The sequence below is a fragment of the Artemia franciscana genome, chromosome 1, assembly GCF_032884065.1.
Source record: "Artemia franciscana chromosome 1, ASM3288406v1, whole genome shotgun sequence".
Classification (NCBI taxonomy): domain Eukaryota; kingdom Metazoa; phylum Arthropoda; class Branchiopoda; order Anostraca; family Artemiidae; genus Artemia; species Artemia franciscana.
This window is the reverse complement of record NC_088863.1, coordinates 19,591,792-19,615,751: the sequence shown is the minus strand read 5'-3', so window position 1 is coordinate 19,615,751 and position 23,960 is coordinate 19,591,792. Positions and strand designations below refer to the sequence as shown.

Below are 23,960 nucleotides of genomic sequence, written 5' to 3'. Positions count from 1 at the left end.
TCAAGTAACACTTCGGATTCAAGTAACGATAAAAAAGAAAATCTTATGGTTTTCATCCGGTATCATTAGGGAATTTTGTGGTATCCTGGGGTCCAGTTGTTGAAATAATGGCTGGGAGACTGATCTCAATAAAGCGGACTAACATTCAGTATTCGCAATTTAATGAGCCCTCCGTAAACTTTCTATGATCACTAATTCTGTACGATGAGACCAGGGGTTGGAAAACTTGGGAAACGCATTGTTCCTTACTAGCAATGTCTATGAATTCTCGAAAATGAGCTATCATTTCAACTATTCTAAATTCAGCAGTTCAATTCTAATTTCAATTCTAAATTCAATTCTAATTTCAGGCCCTAAATTCAGCAATCTTTCTCTGGTTTCAAACTCAGTTGTAAAGTCTAGGGGTGCGCGAATAGAAACAGTTAGTCTTTTAGCACGAAGAAGTTCTTAGGGATACAACCGAAGGAAGAAGTGCCCTATTTTTCACGTATGAGCTTTTTTAACCCGACCAATTCCTTTTCTGCGGTATTTCCTTAAATGTATTTAATTCCTGATTTCATCTCCCATTTTTGAAATAACCTTTCTTCTCGATACTGTTTCAAAAGCATAAATCGTGCTCAAGATATTTTTCAAAGATAATTTTGCTTCAATTTTCTTACCAAATAGGAACTGAAGAGTAAAGAAACATATCTTACTGAGTGGATTCGTCTCTCTAAACGCTTGAAAGACCAAATGAGGTCATTAGTAAGGCAACAGAAAAAAACAAGAAATAAGTAATCAAGAGGGTGAAAATCAAAACCAAAATTTGATAAAAGGAACGTGCCCTTGTTACAAGTGTCTATAGGGAATCCATCGAAAACACATAAAAAGGGAGAAATTGCTTTTTGTGCATGTCTTACTTTCAATTTAGTTACAAAAGAAAGTAGATGTATACAAGTGAAAGAATTGATAAAAGCAGCTGTTTGTCCTATGAGACACTCTTTCTTTTCCAGACAAGTGATGAATGCTTGACATCTACTCTTAATCAGAGCATAACTATAAAACATATAATTATTTCTCAGATCAAGGTCTATTGGGGGGAGGACTCTAATCGAAAATAAATAAGAATAGATTTTAACAAGCAAGATTTTATTTATGATTGTTGCCGAGCAACGCTATTGCATGCATAGTTGTCTTTTCTTTAAAAGAAACTTGAAATATCTTCTGACTGAGGATCTTGAGACAAAGAAGTTAGATGCATCTTAAGCTTGGAAAATTTGATTGAATTTCTAGAATACAAGTATTTTTTCTTAATACGGAAAAAACGAAAATGGCGTACCTCCATCATAGAATCTCTGAGGGATAATGTATTAATAGAAGATTCATGTAGGGCGTAGAATTATCTTTCAAGAAACTGACATTTAAATACTTCTTTCAGATTACTATGTTCCGTTTTGATTTTTTTTAAAATAATTTTCATTCATAACCAATTTCTCGAAATCGTTTACGTAAATAAAAATTGTGCCCAGAACTAGAATGAAAAAGTATTCTGACTTTGTCCCACCATATAGGTCAAGTGCATGGTTCCAGAATATTTTTGTCAGCTCACTCTCAGAAAGGGTTGGTATATATCTGCCAAGCATGGTTGAAAAGAGTGTCCTAGTTTCGTTTATCAGGGTACCATAGTTTATCCGTCCTCTTTGAAAATATGCAAGCATTAAGTTTTTGTCATCACAACATCCACCAGAACGGCCTCTAGGATCTCTGTCGTACTTGGCAGGAAATAATATCTACTGTAGTAATTGTAACTTTATGGGTTCGTGGTTGGTTGGAACGCTGTTGGAGGGGCGGATCCCTATTTTTTTTTAATGTGAAGCCTACCAGAAGGTGTTGTCAGATCTCGCCTGATAGTAACTGTCTTTGTAACTGTCTGTGATAGTAACTGACAGTACAGCCTTTGGTAAAGATTAAATAAAAAAAACAAGTTTTTTTAACTGAAAGTAAGGAGCGACATTAAAACTTAAAACGAACAGAAATTACTTCGTATATGAAAGAGGCTGCTTCCTCATCAACGCCCCGCTCTTTACGCCAAAGTTTGACTCTTTCTCTCAATTCTTCTTTTTTAAAACAGTAAAAAACTTTAGCGTAAAGAGCAGGGCGTTGATGAGGAAGCAGCCTCTTTCATATACGAAGTAATTTCTGTTCGTTTTAAGTTTTAATGTCGCTCCTTACTTTCAGTTAAAAAAAACTTTTTTTTTTTATTTAATTTCTGAACGTTTTTGAATCAATGCATGTTTTGATTTTTGCTCTCCGCAGAGGAATAATCAAAACGAAATTTCCATTTTTTTTTTTGGCTAAACGGCTTTCTCATAATTTTGATCGAATGATTTTGAGAAAAAAGAGTGGGAGAGAAAGCCTAGTTGCCCTCCGATTTTTCGGTTAATTAAAAAGGCAACTAGAACTTTTAATTTTTTACGAATCTTTTTATTAGTAAAAGATTTACGTAACTTATAAATTAGCTTACGTAAAGAACTTTTTTATGCTCATGTTTTTATTACATATGTGAGGGGGTTCACCCCCTCGTCGGCACCTTGCTCTTTACACTAAAGCTTAAATTTTGTCCCAATTCATTAAGAATGACCCCTGAATCACAAATGCCGTAGAATAAATAGTTGAAATTACTAAAAATACTTTAGCGTAAAGAGCGAGGTATTAGGAGGTGAGCCCCTCATATGGGTAATAATTTCTGTTTGTTTTAAGTTTTAATGCTGTTCCTTACTTCCAGCTGAAAAAAAAACTTTTTCATATTTATTTTTTAATTGTTTTTTTTTTTTAAATAATGCTAGTAAATCCTGCTCTCCCTTCATGGAAATTTTCTTCTCCCATGACAAATTCTCGATGGAAAGTTCCCCCAGCATATCTCTCTCTTCTCAACCCCTCCCCCCAACCAAAAAAATCCTCCTGAAAACGCCTGTACACTTCCCAATAACCATTACTATATGTAAGCACTGGTCAAAGTTTGTAACTTGTTGCCCCTCCCACGGGGACTGTGGGGGAGTAAGTCGTCCCCAAAGACATAGTTATAAGGTTTTTCGACTACGCTGAATAAAATGGCTATCTCAGAATTTTGATCCGTTGACTTCGGGAAAATAATTAGCGTGGGAGGGGGCCTTTGTGCCCTCCAATTTTGTGGTCACTTAAAAAGGGTACTAGAACTTTGCATTTCCGTTAGAATGAGCCCTCTTGCAACATTCTAGGACAGCTCGGTCGATACGATCACCCCTGGGAAAAAAAAAACAACAAATAAACACGCATCCGTGATCTGCCTTCTGGCAAAAAATGCAAAATTCCACATTTTTGTAGATAGGAGCTTGAACCTTCTACACTAGTGTTTTCTGATACGCTGAATCTGATGGTGTGATTTTCGTTAAGATTCTATGACTTTTAGGGGGTGTTTCCCTCTATTTTCTAAAATAACGCAAATTTTCTCAGGCTCTCAACTTTTGATGGGTAAGACTAAACTTGATGAAACTTATATATTTAAAATCAGCATTAAAATGCGAGTGTTTTGATGTAGCTATTGGTATCAAAAATCCATTTTTTAGAGTTTTGGTTACTATTGATCCGGGTCGCTCCTTACTACAGTTCTTTACCACGAACTGTTTGATGAAACAGTACAATGAATTATTATCATCCCCATATGATATAGGAAACGTTGTCAGATTTCAACAAAATTAAGTGGAGAGTAAAATATAGCATCCTAAATTTGCCATTAGAGAGTCATGGCTCAATCCCATTTCTGTGTGGGGCTAGAGTCTCCAAACTCTCGTCATAACGAAATCTACCAGAAGGGAGCAGAGGATAACGAGGTAACTTTGTCGCTAGTATTATTTTTGTCTAGTTTGATTTTGGGTTTCCAGATACTATCAGAGACATCAGTAGGGGACAGATCCCATACATTCTTGTAATCATGACGTCATCCAGAATAGGGTGTTACATATCAAAAAAGCGTTAGAGTATGCAAGACGCAGTGTTGTAGTTTAGCTAACAGGAATTCTGACCGGATTGAGTCTCGTAGCCGATCCAACCTCTATGGGAGGATATGTTTTTTAATAATCGTCATATTAACAAGAACCAGAATGGTTTGTCGGAATTGTGTTATATTCCAAAGGAAATCAATCATTTTACGATACCTTAGGAATTTGTTTTATCGTCCATTTCACAATTCATTCATACTCAATCCATTTAAAAGTAAATGGACTCGTCTGGTTCATTGGCTGGTCAGCTAATGGGTTTTGGGGTAATTTTGGCAAGTCTATTCCCTTTTATCGATGGATCCTCTGGCGTGGCCTCCACGCATTAAGGCTGGAGATATATTGGATTTTTTTTTACTGATTTTATAATCAAAACCTTTATGTCTTATGAAATCATTGAAACCAAATAATGTACTAGCTTCCGTACTCAAAATATACATGTTTTTTTTATTTTTCAGGGATTGCTTATTCTCCTTATACTAATAGGTAGCGATGAAGCTGTTAGTTACGAACGCTAAGCAAGTAGTGCGAGTTACAGCAAATGGCGAGAAAATGTTGCGTGGACTTGAGCAAACTCAGTCAAGCTTAGCGATTTTGACCGAACGCAATGGAGAAGGAATTTCAATTCTTATTGACGAGTAAGTATACTGTAATATTTCTATGCTCAACTTCCGTTTCTACCTTCTTTTTTTTTTAATCCTACCTACTCTACACTAGGTGACATAATAATATTTTGCACTTCAATGTTTTTCTTTAATTTTAATGCCACCTACCCTAATTTATAAGCTTTATTTTTTTTTTCAATTTATACAGCCAAACATAACTGATCAAAACAAAGTGAATTACTACAAATTATCGAGCAATAAAAATTAACCTTTACGATTTTGTAAGGTACACCCATCCATCATTGGAAGGGTACCGTGTCCTCTTTGTTCAGTGACAGGCCAGAATACAAAAGTGGATACCTTCAATTCGCTACCTCTACAGTACCACAAAAACATCCCCGCAAAAACCATGGTATTCAGCGATAGCGACGAACCATGAGTGACGCTAGAAATTAAAGAGATGGTCTAGAACTGCAACCAGCTTCACCCCAGTGGTAAGCCAAATGCGACGAAGTCACAGAGGAATCATGTAGTTAAAGTTAACTGAGATACTAGGCAATATTATATCCATGAGAATGTTTCAATACTGATTTTCGGAAATGGCATGCTGGGGTACAACGTTTACTTGAAAAGAAAAAAGCCAGTGCCATTAAGATTCATAATCACTACGGATTACTGGTAACATCTACCAAAGTGAATACGTTTTCCCAACAATCTGTAGCCCTTATATTTCCATCAACGACTGTGAAATTGAAACACTCGTACGAGATTTTTTTCGAAGAATTGATTGCAGAAACAACATAACATTCGGTTTTCAAGGATATCGAGAAGCTGAAAAAAAAATTCTCCGTATCTTGGAGAAATGCGACTAAGGTTACTGATTGAAAGCGCAGTTTTCTTGGCCAAACCCCTCGCTTCAGTGATTAATAAGTGTCGTAAGGAACAAGTATTTGCTCAGACATGAAAGAAGACACACGCACGAGTTATACCCGAAGTCAATGGTCCAAAATCTTGTGAACAGCTGCGGCCGATCTCGATTACTCCTAAACCTAGCCAAAATGACTGAATCGTTCATTTACTGCGAATTTCTTTCTCAAATTAACCCTTCCCTTGACCCATTTCGGTATGGTTGTCTTCACCGTACTGGCACTACTTACTATTTGGTAATAGTATTCTACCGAATGACTAGATCAAAGAAATAGTACTGTGGACTTGTTTTTATCTGATTATCAAAAAGCGTTTGACCTAATCCCCCATTTTACTACTGCCGAAAACTTAAAGGTGATGAGTGCAAACAAGTATTTTCTGCTACTTGTTGTTGATGCTTTTTGTGGCCGTTATCAGCGTGCTTATACACTTTTCCGGAAGATCTTGACTCAAATTGTGATTAATTCTTCTAAAATACCTTGTAGATTTGCATTAAATCATTCTGCAGTTCGGTAGTGACCTCAGATCGACTTTTGTCGGCCAGTATTGTACATATGAACTGTAAATTAACGAAAATAAAATAAAATTGATGCTATTCTGTCCTTTAAAGCGTGATCTCTCCTTCCCTGAACCATAGTACTCAGTTATCTCAACTTAACCCACATGTTGAAAACGTAGTGAAGAAAGGAAATCATGCCTCAACATCGATGATGACTTTTCAGTACCTGGGTTTTTAGACAATGCAATTCAAACTGATATATCTGTGTGATGGTGGCCATTACACACGAAGACATGCCCAGCTTGGGGCCCTCAAGTGCACAACACAGAATATCTCAGTGGTAAGATTGAAACTATTCAGAAACGTGCTGCCAAAATTATATTCGGTGCAAATCATGTGTCTTATGAATCTGCTTTCAAGTCGCTAAAAATGCCCTCTCTCCGTGAATGAATAAACGAGCTTACCCTCGAGTTTGAGCACTCAGCACTCGAAAGTCAGATCCATCGTTCATTTTGGACCTCCTTGTGCAAGGCGTCTGCTTACCCGAATCAGAAATAAAATCGAACCATTGAGATGCCTTACCCGTCGTTTTCCGAACTCTTTGTTCTTTTTTTTGTCATTGCATTTGATAGTTAGTAATTTATTCACTTTGTAGTTTATTGATGTTGTAAAAAACAGCGTGATTTAGTTGCGGCCTAGTAGTCTAGGAATTATGTGAAAAAGGGTCAACCTATAAAAATTGCTATACAAATGGTTCTTTCACTACCCGGCCAAAAACTATGTTCTGATTCCTAATCCAAAAAGTTTGCCGTTTTAGCTCTTTCACAAATTTGAGTTTTTTTTAAAGGTTGACTTTGAGGTTAAGGCAGAAAATTTTGATTGAGTGAATGCCAGAAAATGTGATTAGATATTTTATTTCTACGCTTTTCTTATGGTGAACATTAAACTAAATGTTTGAAGTCAAAAGAATTGTTTGGTGATCAAATCTTTGAGAGAGGGGCAGGTTGGGGGAGAGTTTGAGCCTGCATGTGAATTTTAAACTTGGCCAATGACAAAATAGTTGCAGCCTCGCGCCTGGGTAACATCCAAGACTGGGTCCAGGTAAAGTCCTGCATGCCTGGAACCTTAGTTTTGGGAAAGTGAGTAGGAATTAGGAGGAGGAGGCGAAGTTGAAATGGATATTCGGTAACAACAAAAAAGAACATTCTGTCAAAGAGCTTTCCTTAGCTGAGACGAAGCACTTAGTTCCAAATAAGAGATCAATATACTCAGATACAATGCAACACATACATCAATAACATAAGGTAGATCAACATCACAGTAACAAAGAGATTCATTGGATAGTGGCAAAGCTATTCAAAATTTGTTCTTTTTTGCTACAATCGTCTTCAGTGTTTCCGGCACCAACTGTTTCGCAGTTAGAACAGCTAGTTCCTTAACAATTGCCACAAGCCTATGTACATTTTAAGCCATGCTTTTTGCATAAACATCGTAGCGTCGAACACTCGCTCTTGCTATTACAGTGAAACATTGTGGGAAGGGAAGGCGGTGCCGACGATATATCTGAACACACAGGTTGTAATTCTCCCTTCTGCATAATCTAGCCAAACTCCAAACGATCTAGTTGACGCTCAACATTTTTGCACGCTTGTACTTGAAAGAATACTCGAATCGAATGATTCTTGCAAACATCACTAGTTGGTTGGAGCGTTTGTGTCTTTACATGCTTCCCAGAACTTCCAACTTTTTAGAGGAATTTCCTGTATCGGACCTTGTCAAAACTTATATAATTTTCTACACCCTTAAATAATATAAGCATGACCTTCTCTCCAGCTTTTCTGATGTCATCTTCTGTAGAAGCTGAATCTAGAAATAGTCCGGCGATAACCTGGAAGTTTTTCTTCTTTTTCACGTGGTTCAGCGGTGTAGATTTTCATATACCATAAATTCGCAAGGTCGAATCGCATCCGAGAAAGGCATGGAGGAAAAGAATTTGGTCGTAAATGGTATCACTAAATTTCAGACGGTCTCCAGTTTACTGTGACATTGACTAATAATGGAATAATAGTGGTTTACAGTCTCGGTTCATGTGGTACAGTAAAAGGACTAGTAATTCCCTATCTTCTCCAATTAAGACAGTGGGTTGGCGTTCTGCCGACTCGGCTGAAGTTATCACAATCAACAGGTCAGCATTGGCTGGCGACTGGTACACTTTACATCCCGCATCATTAAGGTAGTCGAACAGTATGCTGATGATTGCCTGCTTGTTTTCTCTTTCTAAGGGAATCATCTTTTTTTTTTATTAAACAAGGCATATGTGGCTGAATGCTAATCTTAGGACATCCTTTAGACCTGCTCCTCCTCCCAAGCGTCACGTCTTTGATTGAAGGTCCTGATAAATACTCATTAAAAGCTATGAAACCGCATCTATATCTTTGCTTCAAATAGTAGCCGTATTTGGTGCAGATATCCACGCACGTGCTGCATTTCTCCCAAGGCAAACCACGTAGAAGGGCCCCGTCATCTATTAAATACTGAGGTTCATCCAAGCTCTTAAGTACCCAATCTGTTTTTCGTTGCTGACCTTCAGCATAGTGCCAGATCGCATTGTCAAGTGATGGTTTGTCCGGCAACCAAAGGAGACCATTCAGCCCCGATAAATAAGGTGGGAAGCAGAGTTTGTACTTGAAAAATATCAGGATTTCTTCATCTGAACTCCTTGGAACAGTTACCAGTCTTTGAACTATCAAAATAGAGGCAACAGTATGCAGTTCTGCTGCTCACTTCAGGTTACTTTGCACTCTCATAGTAACTGCAGCGGCTTTCTTCTTGAATGTATAAATGTTTGTGTCTTTTCCAGTCATATAATTCAAGATTTTTCTACCTATTGTTATAGCCTCGTCTACGTCCACCTGCTCTCTCGCAATTTTGCCACTGACTATATTCCTGAGAATTGGCTCCTTTGTGAAAGGTGAAAAATCCAGGAGAAAGTGGACAACCTTTTCAACATATTTAAAGTCATGTTCAATTCTTGTCGTCCCAGCGTCTTTTTGCTGCTCACTAGTCTTAAATACTACACCCGTGAGTTTTTGGGGTGCAGAGCTGACAGCAGCCTGCGCAGGAGCGGATAAAGCCATTTTAGCCGCCGAGACTGGGGCATATCGGGTCTATGTGTTATACCTACACTAGGTTATAGAGAGCGCATTAATATTTGTTCCATGACCAGGTCAGGGGAAAGACAGCCCAAAATCTGACGGAGCGCCGTATCACAAAATTGGCGTCTTAAAATTTGTTCAACACCTGAGGATTTGTTTCTTTAAGGTTGGCCATTTTCTGGAGATAAATTCTATAGGACTTCACGCACAAGTGCTAGTAAGAAGATTCGAAGACTCAAAGCATCTATTCACCAGTGTAGAGGTGATCAGCAGCATTCATAGAAACATCAATCCAGAGCTTCAAAGTCTGTGATATAGGCCAAAATTCTGAAAGTTGTTTTTTATTAAGTAAATATTGAATCTAATTATTTATAAGGGCAGGGTATATTAGAAAATAAAATTAACATAAACTAAATCCCCTCCATACACCAGGGCATGATATAGAGGAAGAAGTGGCAAATAAATCCACGAAACAACAAAGAAAATATTTCTTTCGACTCAAAAGGGGCTAAAAAAAAAAAAAACCAGCAGAAACCTTTGTTACCACTATGAAAATGCTTGAAATTCAACTCCTTTATTTAAATGTACTAAACAATATTAAAAGGCCAAAATTTCAACGGGTAGGAAAGTCGTAGGATTTAAGAAAAATATTTCCAGTGAGAAAACACAATCAAAGTTGAAAGCGGGAGATCTTGAAAGTCAAATTTATTTATTTAATAAGTATAACTTTCTCTTCTTTTAGCAATGATCTTTTGCCGTAGTGACAGATGATATACCTTCTTGATAATTGGATTTAAAAAATACATGTTTTCATTAAAATAAAGGGCAAATTTAAAGCTAAAAAAAAAAGAAAAAATTAGCTTAAATAAGTTATCACCCTTAGACAAGCAGTAATACTATGTATGGAGAAATAAAACCAAAAGTAAACATAAATTTCGATAAGGAATAATACAAACTAAAAACACACAGAAATTGCCTCTAATAAAAAAGATGTTACCACCCACTAAAGGTTAAATAATCATTTGTACCCAACTAATTTATTTTTGTTCATATTAGAGTCAACAAATACCATTGACTCTGATATTAACAAAGTCACTCTTTATCTCGAGTGACACGACTCTCTTTACTCGGAATTATCTCTACTAGTAATTTACTTGTCACAAGAAATACCCTTCTTACTTAGTCAATGCAGTTGGGTTCAATCATTTCTTCGCTGATTCATTTCTTGACTCGCATTATTTTTATTATGGAAACATCAGGGCACATCTTCTTTATCAAGGTCCCTTCATACTTCATGCTTAAGAGTTTTAACATCACTCCACACTTTTAGCCAAAAAATCTGTTTTTTTATTTGATGTTCACGTTAGAGTCAACAATTACCGTTGACTCTTATATTAAAAAACTCACTCTATATCTTCAATGGCATGACACTCTTTACTAGGAATTATATATACTTGTCACAAGAAACGTCATTTTTATTTAATCAACGCAGATGGGCTCAATCATTTTTTCACCGAATAATTTCGTGACTCGCATTCTTTTTGTCATGGGTACATCAGGGACATCTACTTTATTAATGACAACCTTCATGTTTCATAATTCATAGTTTTAATGTCGCTCCTTGCTTCCAGGTAAAAAAAAAACTTGTTTTCTTATTTAATGTTCATATTAGAGTCAACCGTTACCATTGACTCTAATATTAACAAAGTCACTCTGTATCTTCAATGACATGACACTCTTTACTATGAATTACCTCCACTGGTAATTTACTTGTCGCAAGAAATGTCATTTTTATTTAGTCAACGCAGATGGGCCCAATCATTTTTTCACTGATATAGTTCGCGACTTGCATCCTTTTTGTCATAGATGCATCAGGGGCATCTTCTAAATCAAGGACATCCTTCATATTTCATACTCCATAGTTTTAATGTCGCTCCTTACTTTCAGTAAAAAAAAAACAGGTTTTCTTATTTAATGTTCATATTAGAGTCAACCGTTACTGTTGACTCAAGTATTAATAAAGTCGCTCTGTATCTTCAGTGACATGATACTCTTTACTATGAATTATCTCTACTGGTAATTTACTTGTCATAAGAAATGTCATTTTTACTTAGTCAACATAGTTGGGTTCAATTATTTTTCACTGATTCAGTTCGCGACTCGCTTTCTTTTTGTCATAGATGCATCAGGGCACATTTTCTTTATCAAAGCCATTCTTCATACTCACTACTTCATAGCTTTAATATTGCTCCATATTTTCAGGTAAAAAAAAAACTTTTTTATTTATTTAATGTTCAAATTAGAGTCAACAATTGTCGTTGAGTCTCATATTAACAAAGTCACTCTTTATCTACAGTGAAATGACACTCTTTACTAGGAATTATCCCTACTGGTAATTTACTTGTCACAAGAAATGACATTTTTACTTAGTCAACGCAGTTAGGGTTCAATCATTTTTTCACCGTATGAAAAGGGAGCTGAAGGAGGGAGTACTAGCCATCCTTCATATTTAAGAGAGCCTTGGGTCAAACGACTTGCAGTAAAAAATTGTAAGTAAAGAGCAATCCTTATCAACAGTAACTTAAACTCTAAAATTTTTTTTATTAAAATACATACAACAATAAAATACATTTATCATTCTGATTCTGATATGCAAAATGTATTAATTTAAGTTTATTCTTTAAAAGCAATGAGCATATAAAATTTTTTGAAACTTTAGAAATAGTAATTCAACTCCGTTATATTGATGGAAACTATACAATAAAATTAGGCATGTGAGAGACTTAAAGGCAAAATGTGCAAAATATAAAATTTTAGTTTTGTTGTGAGGTGGATCAATACATATGAATGACTATATACTTCATATATATTATGGCTATACCGTGAATCTCTGAAATTAGTGAATGCCGACATTTACCGGTAAATGTCTGAAATACCTATTTTTCCCCTTGAATTTAGTCATCGCTGTCAGTCAACTTTTTAAGTTCTATGCAAGGTTTGATGGTGGTGTGTCAGGTTTACAGTCCATTTCTGAAATTCACAACCTAATTTAACCTCACTTCACTTCTATGTTCCTCCATTTGAAACAAATATAAATAATAGTCAAAATCAAGCACAGAAAGCTACTTATTTTTACGTGTTTCTTAACTTCAATTTATCACAACTATTTTTATATCTTGGGCTAGGTTAAATTACTTGAGTCGTGGCCTATGGTTATTTTGACTATCGAAGATACAGCTTGGGAAATTTAAAAGTATGTGATATAGCTCATCTGCGGAAATCTAAAAGGTGGCATGTTACAAAAATAAATTTTGCAGAAGACCAGAACAACTGACAAATACATTTTAGGTTCTATAACCATAATTAAGGACCAGTAGTTCGTAGGCGTTTTGTTAAAGAATTTTGGAACATGTTATAATAAATGTTCCACTTCCCAACTGTTTCTGTAAGCTACCAAAAAGGACAAAACTCATTTTGTAAAAATGGTTAAAAAATTCTATATGCCTTAAGAAGTACTGGAGACATAGAATATTTTAAACAATGGTTAGAACTCATTAAGTTTGAGGGTATGAGCTGTGGAACCAAGACTTACAGTACAAGCCACAAATACCTTTTGTCGTTGGATCGTCCTAGCACCTTAGCTGGTAATATGGTTAAAACTAATTTCCTTGTAGATATGCTGTTTCTATATTAGTCCCTAACCGAAGGCTAAATGGTTGTAATTGACGGTACACACCTAATAAAACATGACAATATCGTTAAAAAAGGTCGAAATTTAAAAAACTAGCAGCATGGATCGTTGTAAATAAAATGCTCTGCACATTGCATTAATCAGGCGATTGTCAAGGCACAGAAATTATAGATTAAAACTTCCTTACTGGTAAGAGGTTCGAAATTCGCATTCTCAAAACATGTCAAAATAATCGAATAGAAAGTGGAAAATACTGGTCTAAATATTCAGTTTTTCTTATATTCACCTCTCTGGTAAAATTCTTTGAACTATTCGAAAAACCTCTTCTTCTTTCCTAGCTTATCACGGACATATTTTGTCTGCTAGTACTACTAATAACAACTTATTACAGCACAAAACCACCTAAGGCCAACAGAGCTACACATATTCCTCCTCCATCCCAATTGGTTAAAAAGCTTCACTTTTTAACCCCTTAGAAACTTCCAATTTCTTTATATCTTTCTTTATGATCTCTGTCTAACCTATTCAGTCCCAACCTGCTTTTTGTTTGACCCCAGATGGCTGGTTAAAAAGCACAGTCCTTGGCAGTCAGTCATCCTTCATCCGTAAAAGCTAGCCCAGCCCTATAGCCCTAGAATCTTACAGAAATTGGCATCTTATAGAATCTTATAGCCCTATGAATCTAGTAGCCATAAAAAGTGGAATAGAACTGAAGTACATCTTTCGTGCAACTCACTCCTATGTAGGCAGTCAAACGATAGACGTTTCCTTGGACTTATTCTTCGTGCAGAGGCATTGTCCTTAGACAATGCTTCTAGAAAACATTGAACTTGTCTTCCTGTAACTTTAAAGCACCCATGCTTCAGAACCATACTTAACAACTTTCATCTCCTTAGCTTCCAATAATGTAATCTTACTTCGCAGACTAATCTTCTTATTCTTCCATACTCGCTTCAACTTTGAAAAGACACCATGCGTCTTTGTTGACAGATTAAATAAAAAAAAAACTAATTTTTTTAGCTGAAAGTAAGGAGCGACATTAAAACTTAAAACGAACAGAAATTACTCCGTATATGAAATGAGTTGTCCCCTCCGCAATCCCTCGCTCTTTACGCTAAAGCTTTAAATTGTTTTAAAAAGTAGAATTGTGGCAAAGAGTCAAACTTTAGCGTAAATAGTGAGGGATTGCGGAGGGGACAACTCATTTCATATACGGAGTAATTTCTGTTCGTTTTAAGTTTTAATGTCGCTCCTTACTTTCAGCTAAAAAAATTAGTTTTTTTTTATTTAATTTCTGAACGTTTTTGAATTAATGCATGAATGGTTTTGGCTCTCCGCACATAAATTATTAAAATGAAATTTGTATATTAATTCTTTTTTTGGCTAAATGGCTTTCTATTAGTTTTGATCAGACGATTTTGAGAAATAAGGGGTGGAGAAGGAGGCCTAGTTGCCCTCCAATTTTTTGGTTACTTAAAAAGGCAACTAGAACTTTTAATTTTTAAACGAACGTTTTTATTAGTAAAAAATATACGTAACTTAAGAATTAACTTACGTAACAAACTTTCATAACCTTATATTTTTATTATGTATACGAGGGGATTTGTACCCTCGTTAATACCTCGCTCTTTACACTAAATCGTAAGTTTTGTCCCAATTCTTTAAGAATGACCCCTGAATCAGAAAGGCCGCAGAATAAATAGTTGAAATTACTAAAAAATACTTTAGCATAAAGAGCAAGGTATTTATCTCCTCCTAAATACCTCGCTCTTTATGCTAAAGTATTTTTAGAACCCCTCATATGCGTAATAATCTCTGTTTGTTTTAAGTTTCAATGCTACTTCTTCCTCTCATTTGAAAAAACCTTTTCATGTTTATTTTTCATTGTTTTCTTATAGTAATGCTAGAGAATCCTGCGCCCTTGTCATTGAATTTTTCTTCCCCCATGACAGATTCTTCCAAGGAAAGATCCTCCAACATAGCCCCCTCTCCTCAGCCCCACCCCCAAACAAAATAAAATCCCCCTGAAAACGTCTGTACACTTCCCAATAACCATTACTATATGTAAACAATGGTCAAAGTTTGTAACTTGCAGCCCCTCCCCCAGGGATTGCGGGGGAGTAAATCATCCCCAAAGACATAGTTATTATGGTTTTCGACTATGCTGAACATAATGGCTATCTCAAATTTTAATCCGTTGACTTTGGGAAAAAAATGAGCGTGGGAGGGGGCCTAAATGCCCTCCAATTTTTTTGGTCACTTAAAAAGGGCACTAGAACTTTTCATTTCCGTTAGAATGAGCCATCTTGCGACATTCTAGGACCACTTGGTCAATACGATAACCCCTGGGGAAAAGAAAAAAAAAAGAAAAAAAAAAAAAAAAAACAAATAAACACGCACCCGTGATTTGTCTTCTGGCAAAAAATACAAAATTCCACATTTTTGTAGATAGGAGCTTGAAACTTCTACAGTATGGTTCTCTGATACGCTGAATCTGATGGTGTCATTTTCGTTAAGATCCTACGACTTTTAGGGGGTGCTTGCCCCTATTTTCCTAAATAAGGCAAATTTTCTCAGGCTTGTAACTTTTGACGGGTAAGACTAAACTTGATGAAACTTATATATTTAAAATCAGCATTAAAATGCGATTCTTTTGATGTAGCTATTGATATCAAAATTCAATTTTTTAGAGTTTTGGTTACTATTGAGCCGGGTCGCTCCTTACTACAGTTCGTTACCACGAACTGTTTGATATACGAGGGAATATTTTGTAACTACTGCAAGAGTGAAAACAAAGAATCAGAAAGAGTTCCTGACAAAGCTAGGATAAGCAAATATTGCACAAAGCAGAACAATTAATATTTTTTCCTTTACGAATATACTACGAGTAAGGGCACATAATAAGATTGCAACATCCACTTATATTACTGAAAACTTTATTTTTCATTTCACAGATATTCTTCACATTTTAGTATTGATTTGTAAGATGTTTAATCCTTCTAATATTTTCCTGAATGATTTACAAAAAGGATTGTACAAGGTAAATGTAACATAAATCCTAATGCTATCTTTAAAGCAAAGACGTCAATTCCTGAAAATGTAGGGGGGGGGGGGGGGAAATGACTTTTTCAAAACCCAGGGAAACAATTTTTCAATGAAAATACCGAAAATGTATTTTCAAATGGAAATAACAAAAAGAGATGATTTCAAAATCCAAGAGGACAATTGCCTTTCCCCTCCCCAAATTGGAACAACTGCTCGAAAGCATGCTAAACTGAATGTCAGAATTTTCCTCATGCTGTTTTTAATTTATTTTAGCTCATAGTATCTTTATTGTCGACTTTGTAAAAAAAAGTTTAAAAATTATTTTTAATGACAAAAACTCTATAATTGTTCTTCATTTCAGAAAATTAGCCATGCTGTCAAAAAGAGAAAAAACATATGGTACCAACAACAATATATGACCAGTCTCTGCAATATCATTTTAAAACACATATCCAAAACAATAAGCTTATATGCATTTTAATGTTCATTTTAACTTATATTAATTTAAAAACTTTTTCCGCAAATTTTAAAAAAAGGTGAAGACCCAATCTAAACTAAAAAAATGAGCAAAAACAAATTCAAATAATCTTTCATGCATAAAACTCCCCCAAATTATCACCAATGAATAAATGAAACATCAATAGAACAGAAATTAAAATGAATAGTCGAGTCAAACTCAAAACAAGTAGAAACTAGACCTACGTTGCCCGGGCAACGTGAAGCGTTGTGACAAACCTTGTCCGGCTTCGCCGACTAAAGCGTTGCGAGAGCAACACTTGGGTTTTGTTTTTTCGCTTTCGATCAGTAATCACATGATCAAAGGTTATTCCTCAGCGTTGAAAAAACAACAACTACAATATAATATCGAAAGAAGGAACTAAATTGACTTTGCAGCCAGTTGAACTTTATCCTTTTCAATCGTAGACATCGTGACGGATGAAAACTCGGAACAATATCTTGTATAATCTAGTTGGTATTATAAAGCTATCCCTAACTTTTCCGGATCAAAATACCATAGATGATATTCTATTAATTATTACGAAACTATCTCATTGTTCTACATTCTCGTTTGTGCTTGTTTCTTCACTATCGGTTAAATGATGAAGTTGTCAGCCTATCGAAGTTTTTAAAACAGTATGTTAAAACAAGAACGCAATCAGTTATCACATGACCAAAGGCTGTTCTTCAGCGTTGAAAAAACAACAACTACAAAATAATATCGAAAGAAGGGTCTAAATTAACTTTGCACCCTGTTGAAATTTATCCTTTTCAATCGTAGACATCGTGAAGGATGAAAACTGGGAACAATATCTTATATAATCTAGTTGGTATTATAAAGCTATCCGTAACTTTTCAGGATTAAAATACCATAGGTGATACTAATTATCACGAAACTACCTCATTGTTTTACGTTATCGTTTGTATCCGTTGCGTAAACACTTAATTCTGTCAGATTTAAAGAGATGGAATACAATATGCACCAATTTGCACAAATTTCTAGCCCAAAGTGAACAGATTCTTACTTACGAGTCTCTCTCCCGAGATAGACATCAAGTTCACCGGAAACAAATAAACGGGTACACCAACTAGCAAAAGTTGCAAACCCCTCATAGCTGAAGATGATTGTAGCCCAACAGCTGATTATTACTTACAAATCCCCTACATGTCTTACCACTGGAAACAAATTGGTTTAACCATCAAATACACCGGAAACAAATAATAGGTACATCAACTAGCAAAAGTGGCAAATCCCTCATTGCCGAAGATGGTTGTGAGCTAACAGCTGTTTCTCGCCCTAAATGAACCGATTCTTACTTATAAGTCCCTCCCCCGTGATAGGCATCAAGTTCACCGGAAACAAATAAATGGGTACACCAGCTAGCATAGTTGCAAACCCCTCATCGCTGAAGTTGACTGTAGCCTAACAGCAGATTATTACTTACAAGTCCCCTACATGTCTTACCACTGGAACCAAATTTCTTTTACCACCAAATACACTGGAAACAAATAATAGATAAAAACTAGCAAAAGTTGCTAACCCCTCTTTGCCGAGAGTGATTATTACATAACAGCCGACTGTTGCTTATAAGTCCTCTATATGTCTCACAATTTGTATCGGCCTAGATTTCGTTTCAGTGTGTACCTTACTACTGAAGTTGTCAACCCCTTGAAAATTTCAAACTGTAATACCTCATGAAAGAATTTTTGTACCAAAAAATGGATGTCATATAGTTTGGTCAGCTCATCAAGAGCTATCGATTTCCGTCGAAAAAAATTTCTATCTGTCTTAGTTCAAAAGTTGATTTTTTTGCCGTAGGCCAACTTTCTAACGTCACCACTTAGAAAGGAGCAAAGGATAAGCTCCAATTTCTTTAGCAATAAGAGAACTTTTAAAGTTTATAAGGCACATCTGATACCATTTCTCTACTGCAATCCCAAGTCCGAAAAACCGAATGATAAACTCAGCTGAAATCACGAACAGAAATGGGTCGAAAAAATAGTAGGCAGCACTTTCGGACCCGTAGGAAAATGCCACATTTTTGCTTCTGTAAATTTTTCTATTTATCACTCAAAGAAGATATATTGGCTGTGGGGCCGGGTAACTGCCGCATATATTTAACGTTTATAGGTTTTAGTCCATCTTCAATTTGAAAGTGGTGCCTGCCTGCTTGCCTGCTAGAACGGAGCTTTCCACTTGAAAGCAGAGACATGGTTTCAAGAAACGAAAACTTTTACTGCACAACTTCAAATACTCCTCTCTGACATAGGCTATATAACTCCATTGTACTTCGTACACCATAGGCTCTGGCTCGTGGACAAGCAAAAACCATCCTTTTTGGCCCCAGGCAAGAGTTCTGCGGAGCTTTCCAGAATGTAATGTCATATTATCAATCCGGCCTGAGGTCCACACTTTCCGTAAAAACCGCAAAGGTTAGACCCCTACCAATTTCCAGGAATAAGCTGAGATCGGCGGCATAGGGAAAAAACAACAAAAAACCGGGACAAAACCAAAGTGTTGCTCTCGCAACACAATTAACATGAGTAGGGCATCCCCCAAGCCTTCTGAAGATCAGAACATAATTAGCACTTTACTAAAAACAAAATACATTTTAAACCTCTTCACCTTTTTAACTTTCATAAATGGAAAATAACTAAGACTTTAAGGATTAAATATCAGTATATATACATTAAACTGTTAATCGTATTCGTTTTTTTTCACTAAAGTGCAAATTATGCTCTGGTCTTCAGAGGGCATGGGGGAGGGGTGTCAAATTTTTACCTTCATACACTTGTACTTAATAGTATTAGTATCATATTAGTAGATGTAGTAGTAAGAGCAGCAGTAGCATTAATGGTTTTGCATTAGTAACAGACGTAACAGTAGTAGCAGCAGTATTAATGATATTAGTAAAACGCATTTGCTGCCTTTTGGTCAGGTATAAATCCCTTTCATTATGTCCCGGAAGTTTCATCTTGATACGGCAATCCGTTCTAAAAACATTGCTGACATGCCCTTTTGAAAATCTGAATGCACTTACTATGTTTTAATTTAGTTCAATTCTCCGTTTAACATTTTCTCAGATGTTCATTTCAATATCCTTTGCCGTGGTAGTACTCGCTACATGAACAGTTGTCTTAGTGGTAGTAGTGGTGGTAGCAGTAGTAGAAGCAGTAGTAGTAGTTATAATAGTGGCACCAGTAGTATTAATAGTCGTAGTTGTAGTAGTAGTAGTAATAGTAGCGTGCGAATACTGCCTTTTTGATCAATTGATCATCTCCCTTATTATTTGACACTCTCCTCGAAATTCTCTGAAAGGCTCATCTTAATTTCCCGCGTCTTTTTGGAAAGTAAACGTCTAACATGCCCACTTTCCTCAAAAACAAATACTATATGTAAAGAAAAGAAAAATAGCCCAACTTACACCGTTTGTCCCGAGGGCTGTGGCGGGGTTGCCCTACCCAAAGACATAGTTACTGAACCTTTCACCCATGCTGGACAAAATAGATGGTTCAAAATTTTGATTGGATGTGTTTAAAGAAATTAAGGGCGTAGCGAGGGAGTGCCTTCCAATCGCTTTTGACTCTTAAAAACTATACCCCATACTATACCCTATAAAAACCTTATATACCCCTACCACATAACTTACAACCATTGACCCCAGGCTCTAGGGGTCTGTGTCCATCCTAAAGTAACAACATGGATATCTCGAAATGTCAATCAGATGTAATTGGGGAAAAGTTGGCGTGTAGGGTGGAGGCTAGTTGCCCTCCGATCATTTGACTTTTATAAAAGGAAATTAAACCTTCAATTTAATCAAACGAGCCTCCTCCGAATTGTATACGACCACCTCTTCCATAACCTTTAAATGTTAACAGTGGGTGACTAGCATAACCCATAACCCTTGCCCCGAGGGATGTGAGGGGTGGCTGTCGTTCTCGAAAATATGATTACTGGGCGTTTAAACTATGCTGAAAAATTAGCTATCTCTAAATTTTGATCGGATTTGTTTTGGGGAATGATGGGCGTAGGGGGGGGGGGTCTGGGTGCCCTGCAATAACTTTAGACTCTTAAAAATGGCACTAGAACCTTCAATTTCAATAAAAACCTTATATACCCCGAGGGTGAAACTAAAAACCCTTGCCCCCGGCCTTTAGGGGATTGTTATCAATTGATACCAAGGTATCAATCCTGGGGGGATCGTCATATGATCTTTGGACTATTTTGAGCAAAATGGATACCAAAAAATTTCGATCGGATGCATTGGTGGGAAAGAAAGCGTGGCGTAGGCTAGATGCCCTCCAATCCCTTTTCACTCACAAAAGTGAATAGAGACTTTAAATTTCCAATCAAATGAACGTTTTCCAGAGTTTATATGACCATTCCCTCCATAAGAACCATGTATGCCCCCAGAGCATACCCCCTAGGTTCTGGAGTTGTGTCAACTCTGGAAGCATTCTTATATGATCTTTGGACTACTTTGAACAAAATGGCTCTCTCAAAATATCCATCGGGTGCGTTCGGGGGAAATATTGCGCGAGAGGGAGGGCTAGTTACCCTCCGATCACTTTTGACTCTTAAAAAGGGAACTAGGAGTTTCCGTTTCTAATCAGATGGTCCTCTTCCAAAGTTTATAAGACCGCCCTTTCCATAAAAACCTTATATGCCCCTGGGAGATAGCTTGCAACCCCTGCCCCCAGGGTCTGAGGATCTGTGTCATAGATAGAGGAACAAAATGGTTATCTCAAAATTTTAATTGGATGCATTTGGGGAAAAGTTGGCGTAAGTGGGGCAGGTATTTGCCTCTGATCACTTTTGAGTCTTAAAAATGGAACTAGAACTTTCAATTTCGTATCAAATAAGCCTCTTCGGAGTTTGTACGAACATCTCTTCCATAAAACCTTATATGCCAACAATAGGCAACTAGCATAACTTATATCCCTTGTCCTGAGGGCAGTGGTAGGGGGGGGGTTAACACATTTAAAGATATAATTACTGGACCTTTCAATTATAGTGAACAAAATGGCCATCAAAGTTTTGATTGGGTGTTTTGGGGAAATGATGGTCGTTTGGGGGGGGGGGGAGATGGAGACGCTGGCTGCCCTCCTATCGATTTTGACTCTTAAGAAGGGAAGTAGTACTTTCAATTTACAATTGAATGAGTCCCTTTTAAAGTTTCTACGACAACTCTTTCTATACGAAGTGCTATGTTGAAAAAAAAATAATAGATTGTGCCCACATCGCTCTTTACTTAGACAACACTATTGCGATTCCAAAGGCTGTCATCTTTTTAAAAATTAATCGCTTGATAATTGTGGATTTTTGAATGTTTCCCTTGTAATTATCAATTGATGTGCTATTGATTACAATCTATGGTTGATTGATGCTTTCTATTGATTACATAAAAAAAACTAGTTTTTTTAACTGAAAGTAAGGAGCGACATTAAAACTTAAAACGAACAGAAATTACTCCGTATATGAAATGGGTTGTCCCCACCGCAATCCTTCGCTCTTTGCGCTAAAGCTTTTAATTGTTTTAAAAAACAGAATTGTGGCAAAGAGCCAAACTTTAGCGCAAAGAGCGAGGGATTGCGGAGGGGACAACCCATTTCATATACGGAGTAATTATTGTTCGTTTTAAGTTTTAATGTCGCTCCTTACTTTCAGTTAAATAACTAGTTTTTTTATGTAATTTCTGAACGTTTTTGCAATAAATGCATGTTTGATTTTGGTTCTCCATACATCAATTATTAAAATGAAATTTGCATATTAATTCCTTTTTTGGCTAAATGGCTTGCTCTTAGTTTTGATCAGACAATTTTGAGAGATAAAGGGTAGGGAAAGGGGCCTTGTTGCCCTGCAATTTTTCGGTTACATAAAAAGGCAACTATAAATTTTCATTTTCAACGAATGTTTTTATTAGTAAAAAATATACGTAACTTAAGAATTAACTTACGTAACAAACTTTTATATTCTTAAATTTTTGTTATGTATATGAGGGGGTTTGTACCCTCGTTAATACCTCGCTCTTTACACTAAATCGTAAGTTTTGTCCCAATTCTTTAAGAATGACCCCTGAATCAGAAAGGCCGTAGAATATATAGTTGAAATTACTAAAAACACTATAGCATAAAGAGCGAGGTATTTATCTCCTCCTAAATACCTCGCTCTTTATGCTAAAGTATTTTTAGAACCCCTCATATGTGTAATAATCTCTGTTCGTTTTGAGTTTCAATGCTACTCCTTACTTTCAATTGGAAAAACGTTTTCATGTTTATTTTTTCATTATTTTTTTATAGTAATTTTAGAAAATCCTGCGCCCTTTTCATTGAATTTCTGTTCCCCCATGACATATTTCTCCAAGGAAAGATCCTCCCACATAGCCCCCTCCCCTCAAACCCACAACCCCACCCCCAAAACCAAAAAAAAATCCCCCTGAAAAGGTCTGTACACTTCCCAATAACCATTATTATATGTATACACTGGTCGAAGCTTGTAACTTGCAGCCCCTTCCCCAGGGACTGTGGGGGAGTAAGTCATTCCCAAAGACATAGTTATGATGGCTTATGACTATGCGCAAAAAAATGGCTATCTAGAAATTTTGATCAGTTGACTTTGGATAAAAAATGAGCGTGGGAGGGGGCCTAGGTGCCCTCCAATTTTTTTGGTCACTTAAAGAGGGCACTAGAACTTTTCATTTCCGTTAGAATGAGCCCTCTTACGACATTCTAGGACCACTTGGTCGATATGATGACCCCTGGGAAAAAAAAACAAAACAAATAAACACAGTTGACAGTTGACAGTTGAAATTTTTGTTTCTGGCCCAAATCCCTTGGCTTATAAATGCAAGTTCACTTGCATACGAGTCGAGGCAGATTGCAGGAGGCCCTTGTAGGCCTTGAATTGGACTCGTTATTTCCATTCATATTCATTTCTTTGGCGGGGTAATCAGTTGTAAATAGATTGCCAAATTTGTCAATATGCTGCTTCCCCCTTCCTCGACTCGTGAATTAACCTGAGAGAGAACCTCCAACAGGTTGAACCCAACCCACCGGGAATTAGCATGAGAGGGTTGACTCTAGTTCAGCATTGTCGAGTGATAGCCATGAGAGGAAAATTTTTGTTCCCCCAGCGAGAACCTCCAACAGGTACGACTCTAGTTAGGCATTTGTGAAGGGACACACATGCACGGAAAGGTGTAGCATAAATGGCAGACAGTAACAACGGCAATCAAAGGGATAAAATTAACCCTTGACTGGGCTGCCCACTTAATTCAACAATCTGTCTTGGCTTTTTTCTACAATTAAATAAAAAAAACATGTTTTTTTAACTGAAAGTAAGGAGCGACATTAAAACTTAAAACGCACAGAAATTACTTCGTATATGAAAGAAGCTGCTTCCTCATCAACGCCCCGCTCTTTACGCTTTTGACTCTTTCTCTCAATTCTTCTTTTTAAAACAGTAAAAAACTTTAGCGTAAAGAGCGGGGCGTTAGTTAAAAAAACTTGTTTTTTTTATTTAATTTC

General features: G+C 36.5%; 1 protein-coding gene across 3 annotated transcripts in view; it reads left to right on the top strand.

Annotated features, from left to right (window-relative positions):
* LOC136026660 (probable imidazolonepropionase) overlaps positions 1-23,960 on the top strand; it is a 156,070-nt gene that overhangs the window by 69,900 nt on the left and 62,210 nt on the right. For all 3 annotated transcript variants that reach the window (XM_065703412.1, XM_065703410.1, XM_065703402.1), the window contains exon 2: positions 4,472-4,651. In XM_065703412.1, coding sequence (XP_065559484.1) covers positions 4,506-4,651 — 146 coding nt within the window. In that variant the 5' untranslated portion in view covers positions 4,472-4,505. The remainder of the gene's footprint in view (positions 1-4,471; positions 4,652-23,960) is intronic.